The 9,802-nt window shown below is 41.6% G+C and overlaps 1 protein-coding gene across 2 annotated transcripts; it reads right to left on the reverse strand.

The window, feature by feature from the left end:
- Window positions 1–936: 936 nt before the first annotated feature.
- Window positions 937–8,972, reverse strand: dnase1l1 (deoxyribonuclease I-like 1). 2 transcript variants are annotated; one of them, XM_044212432.1, is made up of 9 exons: window positions 8,817–8,972; window positions 4,531–4,706; window positions 3,697–3,785; window positions 3,442–3,528; window positions 3,235–3,347; window positions 3,005–3,117; window positions 2,741–2,898; window positions 2,241–2,337; window positions 937–2,085 (listed from the first exon to the last, which is right to left on the reverse strand). In XM_044212432.1, exons 2-9 carry the CDS (start codon window positions 4,678–4,680, stop codon window positions 1,906–1,908), a joined length of 987 nt encoding a protein of 328 aa, XP_044068367.1. In that variant the 5' UTR covers window positions 4,681–4,706; window positions 8,817–8,972; the 3' UTR covers window positions 937–1,905. The 2 variants fall into 2 exon arrangements, with proteins under 2 accessions (XP_044068367.1, XP_044068368.1); XM_044212433.1 differs by lacking the exon at window positions 8,817–8,972 and adding an exon at window positions 8,133–8,177.
- Between the last annotated feature and the right edge of the window lie 830 nt (window positions 8,973–9,802).

Genomic DNA, 9,802 nt, shown 5'->3' on the forward strand with positions numbered 1-9,802 from the left:
ACATGGTGAGTATATGATCTGCTAAATGAAAATAAAAGATAATAAAAAGGTTGCACTTAATAAATGTATCATTTGGTTAAACCGTCTGTGTGCAAAAACTGCAGAAGCAGCCGCTAACAGAGCTCCACCACGAGAGACACACCGAGGCTTACATGAACAGACAAGAGCAAACGTTCCATCACACAGGACAGACACGACAAAAATGCAAGTCAGGGGAGGACAAATACAGACATGTCCCCCACCACACACACACACACCTCCCTCAGTACACACTGCAAAAACAAAAAAGTTAAGAAAACTCAAAATTTCGAGAAGAATTTTGTTTTGACCATTTATTCTAATTTATTAAGTTTTGGCTTTTAAGTTTGTCCAACTTTAAACGTTTGCTTTCAGTTTGCTTTAGTTAAAGGTCACTCGAATTATGTTGAGTCAAATCTGATCCTTCATTTGCTACAGCATGATTGTTACAGTTTTGCTGTATTGCCAGCAGCCACATTCGGACCAGCATCAGCATGACTTTACAATAAATCAGCTAAAGATTTAAGTTACATTTGTTGGGACATTTTTTCTAGAAATGGTAAAATGTTATAATCTTGTCAAACTTAAGGTACAAACTTAAAATACATAGGTTGGTCTTTTTACAGTGATCACATACACAGACATATATTCATTATGCAGCAATCAGGACAGTGAAAAGGTTGCTTCCTTCCCTTTTCACTGTAAGCCCTGTTCCCCAACATCAGCAGGTTTGTGTGTTCAGTTTTAAAAGTCTCTGTGATAATGCAGGGAAGAAAAGGGAGAAAACAGAAAGGGAGGAAAAATAACTCTTTGCTCCAAACAGAGAATGAGAGAGTAAGATAGCAAGCAAAAAAGCAGAGACTGGAGAAACAGAGGAAAGAAGAAAGAGAGGAAATAAATACCGACAAAAGAAGAACAAAACTTTTCGCTTGGCTTTATGACAAATATATTATATATACACACACACCATTCCAAAACCAAAATCTCTACTAGAGGATTTACAAAGTTTATAGCTTGAATATAAGGCACCAACATTTAATAATAGTGGTAACCATCTCACCTTTTCCCCCTCTATAATTTAGCACCATTTTATAGAGACATTATCTGATAAACTGTTCCATCACATTGGTAATTCATTAGCTCCATTTAATTATTTCAGTGCTTCAGTTTGTACTGTTGAGTTACTTTATCTGTTCCCTCATCTTAATGATTTGTGCCCTTCAACTACTTTATTAATTTCCTTAAATTAATAGCATTTTAGATTTCACCTCTTTGTCCGTCAACACTCTCACCAAGAGTTACTTGGATCTTGCGCTGAGATACATGGAGACACTTCTGGTTTTTAACATTGTTGAATTATCTTTAAAATCCCTTAAATGTATTTTACAGAATAACGGATGACTACAAAAACTTGGATGATACTGCAGATGTCATCCAGTTTATAGAGACTCAGCTTCAGCATTCTGGAGCACCTAATGTCACCTGATCAATACCCGGGATCAGCGTGAGGGAATTAAAGGGTACAGCTTTCCTAAACTGAAGGAACAAATTAACATTAAGTGAACGGATTACTAATTGGAGGGAGCGACATCAACGTGTTCACATCTGCTAGCATCTGTACTGTTTTCTCTGCAGTGCTGTGAAGCAAAGATTCTTCTTTAATCATACTGAGGACTCCCACACAGATACACAGGTAGATACATTACATCAAAACAGTTGTGTGATTTTACGTTTTTTGTTTCTAACCATGAACCCAACGTTGAGAGCCACTCCTGTGGAGCGTTATCAGTGATATTTGGCAACTTGGACTCCACACGTTGGGGAATCATGAAGTTCTCATCAGTTTGTGAGTCTTCACACAAAAATCCACATTGGCTTATTTTTAAACTACCATGTTAACATTTGGAAGACAAGATGGCTGAGGACGAACAAAGACAAGAACGTTAACTGAGAGGTTATCTGATTTGTGCCACTTAATGGAAAGGAAGCGGCGCCTCTGACGGAGCCTTTGTTTGCGGCGTCCTTCAGCAGGACCTCGACCGGGTAATGGTCACTGACCTCCAGCGCCTGAACAGAAACCACAGAAGAAACAGTTCACCAACCTCAGCTCTCATCTAGAGAACACATATTTTACTGTTTTAGTTCAGTCTGTCAAATTGTTTCAAATTTACAGGTTTACATCGACACACACACACACTCATAGAGACACATAGACCTGTTACCTGCTCCTCTGTGAGTTGGTATTCCACTTGGAAGTTAAATGGTTTGGCTGAAAGAGGCACAACTGCTGAGGCAAACCTTTCCCCATTCACAACGATCCTGTTGTAACGCACAGAATGGACAGACCCAAAGACACAATTTACTGATGTTTTCTTTCATTTCTCTCATTTAAAATATGAAGGCATGTTAAGGAGTTAATGCCCCGTCACACCAGCATTTAAAACGGCATTATTGCAATGCAGTTGCGGGATCAGCGGCTTCGCTCCCGGGCCCAGGTAAATTGCACCGGTCTTTTACGTCAAGTTCAACTTTGGTGAACTCTGACACGTGAATTTGCGCCGTTGACATAACAGAAGAGGAATGGTTTATAGCCTGTTAGGAGACGGGAGGCGATGGTACAAATACATCTTTTGAATAAACTGTGTGAACTTTATTGTTCTGTTAGCAACCAAGCTAGCAAGCTCAGACACTGTTCACTGTGCCACTCAGAGTGTGAGTTTACCTGTCGTAGGTGCAGGAGGTGGTCGATCGCACAGTGGTGTCAGTCTTATCTGGAATGAGCCAAAAGAGGTTCTTCTCTGTAATCAGGCGCACATTCTTCCTGTTCTTCTTAGCAAGGTAGCCGCAGTCAGCGTTGAAGTCCCCGAGAAGCATCACATTCTGCTCATATACACACATACACAGCGACACTGATGGTAAGACTACAGCATCTTAATTAACTTGCATTTTAAAAGTGTCCTCCAGTTCTAGCAAAATGAGCCTTTACCTCAGTTTTCCACATACTCTTCACGTGTTGCAAAACATCATACAGTGCATCAAGCTCCTTAGTGGTGTTGGTTGGAGTGGTGTGCTGAGGTATGAGGACAAACTCCTTTATAGCTGAAGATATAGATGGGGGTTGGAGGGAGGGAGGATGCAGGGAAAGGTGTTTATATGCCTGAACATCACCACGCGTTTCAGTATCTTAGATGGACTCCTGAGTGCCAGAGAACTGACCTGTCTTGGGGGCTTTGAAGCGGACAACAAAGGGCTCTCTGGAGAAAGCGTCAACATCCCCTGGTCGATCATCTGGGTACTGATACTGGTCAGTGACTGCCACTGTATTAGTCCTGCACACATTCAGACAAACACAGTACAACCTAAACATTACTGCCTGTACTTAGGCTTCCTTAACATTTTGGTGACACACAGGGTTCAGCTCACCTGTAAACAAACACATACTGCTCCTGGTAGTCAGACCTGCCCAGCCTCTCACTGGACACAGCTTCATATTGATTTTCAGTGTCATAGCTGAATATTAAAGAGATCACAGACAGAAGAGTGGATACAAGTGTTAATACTGCTGTATGTGTGTGAGGAATAGTCTGAATGACGGCTGTGTTGCCCTGTACTGATGTGACTGTGCAGTCGGGTGGGCTAACTGTGTTTGTGTGGGAGTGAAAGGGAGTAATTAATCACCCGTTAAGGCGGTCAACCAGCAGAGCTACAGCTTTTTCTTTACTGTCTCTCACTTCCTGAAGCAGACACACATCACAGCGAGCGATGATCTGGAACAGATATCACGGCAATGAAAAAGTGACTTGCATTGAAACACACAGAAGTGAATGTTGCATTTTGGGTATGAGGATGCTAGCTATGTTATTGCCAGTGAGTGGTGAGCCTAGGCCATGGAGGTCTTGAAAAAGCTGGATATGGCGCTGCCATTCGGCCTTGCAGCCAATTTGTCCCAGTGGCCACTAACATGATTGCAACTGTAAAATCCGCTGCAGCCCAAAAAGCATTTTCCCCATAGACCACCGTTATAAGAGAGGCGTCTGTAAAACTGTGGACGGGACACCTCAAACTTCAAACAAGGTCAGTTATGACTCTTTGTATTATGACTTTTCAGTCCGCACTTCATCTGTTCTGTCTTGACAGCAGTGTACTGTCACTGAAAAGCCATTCCCTCAGCTGAAATAACTCATGCATACTTTTCAAGAAAAGGTGGTAAAAACGTTCATGTCACGTGTTGAAGTGATGAAGAGCATGTCACACTATTCTTTATGCTGAATATTGTACAAAAATGTTATTGTGTGTTTGTTTGTGAGTGAAAGTATCATACACAGAAAAATGTCATAGCTATTGCTTCTTCCCATGCTTAGCTTAATGTTTTGCTCCATGGCAACCATGATAATGTACACTATACTAAAAAAATTACTTTTCTGAGCATATCATAATTTTAAAATCAATTATACCATAACTAGTCTCTTTGCAATATAGTATCTCAGCCAAATGCATCCGTCGTTGTCTTACCCTGGTAAGGATGTTCATGACATTGATCTTCTTGGACTTTGAATCCCCAAAGTGTTGGAGGTTGAAGGCACAGATCTTAAAATCTGAAGCCCCTTCAACCTCACAGACACCCACGAGGAAGGAGAGGACGAGGAGGGAGGAGGACCTCATGGCACAGAGCTGCAGGAGACAGTAACCTTGTGTGCGAAGACCAAAACACACACAGGGACGATTAGATTTGATTAAACATCCATAGTTTGTTTACAAAAAAACTGCAGAAGCAGCAGTAACTGTAAACACTCAGTGGATCGCACACTGGGCTGCAGCACCCCCTAAAATCAGGCATAATAAAAACCATCAGTTAAACTTATGACTTTCTCCTTTTTCACTGGGATTTAGTGCAGTATTTAAGGGAGGAAAGAGGAAACAACCCAGTTTCCGACCAAGGCGAGGCAGGTCGGATCTATCACATGCGCACACTCTGAGGAGTTTTAGGGAGTTTAGAGTGTCCCACTGGATCAAAGTAACCAAAGCCGACAGGGCACATGGTCGACCGACCCAGAGAGTTCAATCCAGCCAGCTACAGCCAGAGTACACAAGGTAACTGCAATTACTGCCACTGTACAGTGACACACACGGGCCATTAGTACAACAGGATGTGTGCTTTGGTTATAGATCTAGATTATTAAATATATCTGGTAACTAGAGCTTGCTCAAATTTTTTTTAGGTTTGGCAGAGTATTCATTTAATAATGTTTAAACGTACAGTACTCCCCGGAAAGAGAGAGAGAGGTCATGCATAAGGGCAGAAGTAGAGACACGAAACAAAAACTGATCATTTGATCATGAAGCCTGAAGTCTCTCTGTGTAGTTCTCAGGTTCATCAGTGAAATGTGTGAACTACACAGCAAACAGAGCGACAGCTGTGTCACACCAACGGGTCCATCGCTGGTCGAATGGGCGTCAGTACATCCTCCTGCATGAAATCACTCCCTCTTCCTCTCCTTGCAGTTTTCATGCATTAGTTCAGTGTTGTGAAGAAATCTAACCATAGATGTCCATAAATTAAGTTATGTGTTATAATGTTAAATGACACAGGGAAAAAGTATTGAACACGCTTACTGAAATTCATTTAATACTTCGTACAAAAGCCTTTGTTGGAAATGACGGCTTCAAGACGCCTCCTGTGTGGAGAAACGAGTTGCATGCATTGCTGAAGTGTGATTTTGGCCCATTCTTCCACACAAACAGTCTTCAGATCTCTTCTGTGAACTCTGATCTTTAGTTCTTTCCATAGATTTTCAATTGGATCAAGTCAGGTGACTGGCTGGGCCGTTCCAGCAGCTTCATTTGCTTTCTCTGAAGCCAACAGAGTTTCCTTGGCTGTGTGTTTGGGATCATTGTCCACCCTCGTTTCATCTTCATCATCCTGGTAGATGGCAGCAGATTTTTATCTAGAATGTCTGTACATTTTTCCATTCATCTTTCCTTCAGTTACATGAAGTTTGCCAGTACCGTATGCTGAGAAACGGCCCCACACCATGATGTTTCCACCTCCGAACCTCACTGTCGGTGTGGTGTTTTGGGAGTGATGTGCAGTGCCATTTCTCCTCCAGACGTGGTGTGTATTATGGCATCCAAAGAGTTCCGTTTTGGTCTCATCTGACCAGACTATGTTCTCCCAGTATGTCGCAGGCTTGTCCAAACGTTGTGCAGCAAGCTTTAAACGAGCTTCAACATGCTTTTTCTTCAGTAATGGAGTCTCGCGTGGTGAGCATGCATACAGGCCACGGCGGCTGAGTACATTACTTATCGTTTTCTTTGAAACAGTTGTAGCTTCCTTCTGAAGCTGTCCACAAGTGGTCCTCTGCTCTTGAACAACTCCTCGACCAGGTGCTTCTTCCTGGAGCACCTGGACGTCCGCATTATGGCCCCAACAGTGCTCACTGGAACATTCAGAGGTTTTGAAATCCTTCTGTAACCAGCGCCATCAGTATGTTTTGCAACAAGGTTGTGAAGGTCTTGAGAAAGCTCTTTGCTTTTATCCATCATGAGATGTTTCTTCTGTGACACCTTGGTGATGAGACACCTTTTTATAGGCCATCAGGTGGGACTGAACCAGCGGATATTAATTTGCACCGATTGTCTTGGCTTTTCAGGCCTTTTTGCACCTCCCTTTCTTCATGTGTTCAATACTTTTTCCCTGCGTCATTTAACATTATAACATATAACTTAATTTATGGACATCTATGGTTTGATTTCTTTGCATGTGTGGATTTCATGAGTTGTTACCAACATCTGGTGAAAATTTCATTTCAATAGCACCTTTAGAAATATATTTACTGAGAAAAATGGTGACGTGTTCAACACTTATTTTATCCGCTGTATATATACAGAATAAAAATGATCCTGGCCATTCAAATGAATGCAAAAACCATGAATGTCGCACAGCATTGTGTATGACGTCATTAAATAGACTGAGTTTCTCTCAGCACCCCCAACTCTGACTGACTTCCAGCGTCCCTGATTGCACGTACTCAATACACACCACATGCACGCAAACCGACATGTTCTGTAGTATGCTGACACACATCCACATAACTACTAGGGATCAACATCTCTGTGGCCCAAACAGACAACCATGATTTGAGGCAACATTAACTTAGCTTAACTTTTAACTTAAAAGTAAAAATTCACAAGAATCACAATAAACCAATGAAACCATCATGGCTACATACAGTGTAGTCTAGGTGGTGCAACAAAGAGAGCCACCAGATCAATTAAATAACACTAGCTTTATGCTGTGTGTGTGTGTGTGTGTGTGTGTGTGTGTGTGTGTGTGTGTGTGTGCAAAGTTTAAACATTAACTGCAGATTAGCTGGAGCCCCAGTAAACTCTGGTCTCAGTCCTATCTGCCTGTGGATCTTCTCAGTGGAGCTTCCTGTTTCCCCCAGCTCCCCAGGGCGAGTTAGGTCTGAAGGGTACGGTTTAGCTAACAGATGCGTTAAATTGTTAATAAATAATTGCTTTCTTGTTGAGAGTTAGATGAGAGGATCAGTGCCACTCTCGTATCTCTTCGTAAAGTATGCTGCTACAGCTGGGAGATGGTTAGCTTAGCTTAGCATAAAGACTGGAAGCAGGGGGAAACAGCTAGCCTGGCTCTGTCCGAAGTTCAACAATACTACCGGCACCTCCAAAGCTGATTAATTAACATGTGTTTTCGTTTGTTTAACTCGTACATAAACAGAAATGTAAAAAACAACAAGGTGTGGTTTTACAGGAAGTTACATGCTGGCTGTTTACAGCCCCTCCCGGGATGAAAGAAACGGGGGGACGGTTGCAACATGGACCTTTTCTCTTGTAACACGGAAGTCAGGAGCATGTTGTGAAGGTCTCCACAGGAGCAACACCCCCGTCAGCCCGATCTGATCAGTTTTAGCAGAGTTAGAGTAGAAAAACGGATTTTTTCAGTTTGGTTTTGTGCTGTTTGATATTGTAATTTTTCCTTACTTTATTTATTTACACATTTAGATTTTTCTTGCGTGTGTGTGTGTGTGTGTGTGTGTGAAGCACTTTGTAACTGTGTGTTTTAAAAAGTGCTATATAAATAAAGCTTTACTTACTTTTGTTGGGTAATTTGGTCAGTTGATACAGGCATAGCTGCTCATATCAGCTAAAAACAGCATTCAGATTAATTTGATTATTAAGTTTTTCAGTTGTGATCACCCAAAGTTACTAATTACTGTAATAGTCATGTTTTATTTATTGAACCTCAGAAGGAGTCTAAACACAACTGTCATGAGAAAAGCCCACCACACAGACACACATTCGCTCGTACCACACAGTCACACATGAAGCCTGCTGTCTTTGTCTCCTGGGACAGGTCAGACGCCGCTCTGCTCATTTAAGGTCATTCAGAGTCAGGGGTAAACAAACATGATGTCATGGTAACTGTGGGGAAATTCACTGTGTTCAGCTGTGTGGTTTACAGCTACTAGTTACACTTCTGTTTTCCCAAGCACACAGGTTCACTTAACTATACACAATATATTATTATAATTATTATTATTATTATTAAAACTGTTACCATGCTAGGCTTTATCCCCTGCTGAAGAATGAACACATGTGTTTGTAGTGTGTCTCTCTCTGTGTCTGTCTTTCTGTCTGTCTCCGTCACAAACACACACAGAAACACACTAACATACAGACATCTCAGGTTACACGTCACCGTCACCAGTAAGAGTTATTTCCTTGACTCACTCTCTAGAAGAATACAGGCAGATCAAACTGAAGCAACAGCAACTTACCAGCTTGTTGGGTCTTGGGCTTGTAGGGTTTGTTTCTTGATACCGCCTCTCTTGTGAAACTTGAAGCAAGCCTGGCCACCAGTGTGCTTCCTGTGGGAGGGTCTTCCCAGTCTACAAGAAGGCTGACTGCAGGCTACAGTAGGTGCTGTGCTGGAGAGAGAGCTTCTTCACTTAATAAGTCAAAAGATCAGTTTTTACTTTACTTGCTTTGTCTCTTAAATTCAAATGTATTGGCACGTCAGTAAAACAAACTAAACCTTCAAAGCTGCGCTTACTGTGTGGCAAAAATAAGTTCAGAACACAGCTGTCATGGGTAGCGAACACGTGATTATTGAGTGAATCGGAGTGTAGATATCAACATTCATGTGAATAAACAATATACATTATACTGGAGAAATTATAGTATATAAAGAGATTTGAATGTGTCATTGTTTCTCTTAATAAACTGTTGATCACATGTAGCAGTTTGTACATTTTGACCAGTAAAATCTTTTGTTTGTTTTGTTTTTTTGGTTTCACTTCAGTGAGAAAGTAAATTTCATTTCCCCGTTTTCTTTCACTCAGTATTTCTCTCACAGTCACACACACACACACACACACGTGTCCACGTTTGACTGGGATCACAAGTAAAAGCAAGTGTGACATGCAGTATGCAAAACTGCCCGTTTTTAAAACAAGCCAGTGTCGTCAGGGGTGTGAAGTGTCATTCTGCACCCGGTTTGGACTTTACTCCACCTACTGTGCAGTTTTGAAAAATGGGCCTGAAGGAAAGTGCGAGAGGAGGAGGGGTTTGTGGATGGGGTGGGGTCGTTAGAAGAGAAACAGGGCGGAGTGCCTCTAAAGATAACCTGCTTCCTTTTATTGCAGGAAGAACTGAATCAGAAATTTAGAATTATATTGTTTCCAACTCTTAATTCACACATTGCTCTTATTTTAATTTTTAATCTGTAGCACAGTCTTTTAATTAAAACATAGCATACAGTATG

This window comes from Siniperca chuatsi, linkage group LG10, assembly GCF_020085105.1.
Source record: "Siniperca chuatsi isolate FFG_IHB_CAS linkage group LG10, ASM2008510v1, whole genome shotgun sequence".
NCBI lineage: Eukaryota > Metazoa > Chordata > Actinopteri > Centrarchiformes > Sinipercidae > Siniperca > Siniperca chuatsi.

Coding starts and splice junctions, on each gene's coding strand:
- dnase1l1 (XM_044212432.1), bottom strand. CDS start 4,680: ATGAGGTCCTCCTCCCTCCTCGTCCTCTCCTTCCTCGTGGGTGTCTGT. Junction 3,348..3,441: donor CAGTATGTGTTTGTTTACAG/GTGAGCTGAACC, acceptor GAATGTGTGCAG/GACTAATACAGTGGCAGTCA. Junction 3,118..3,234: donor CTTCAAAGCCCCCAAGACAG/GTCAGTTCTCTG, acceptor CTATATCTTCAG/CTATAAAGGAGTTTGTCCTC.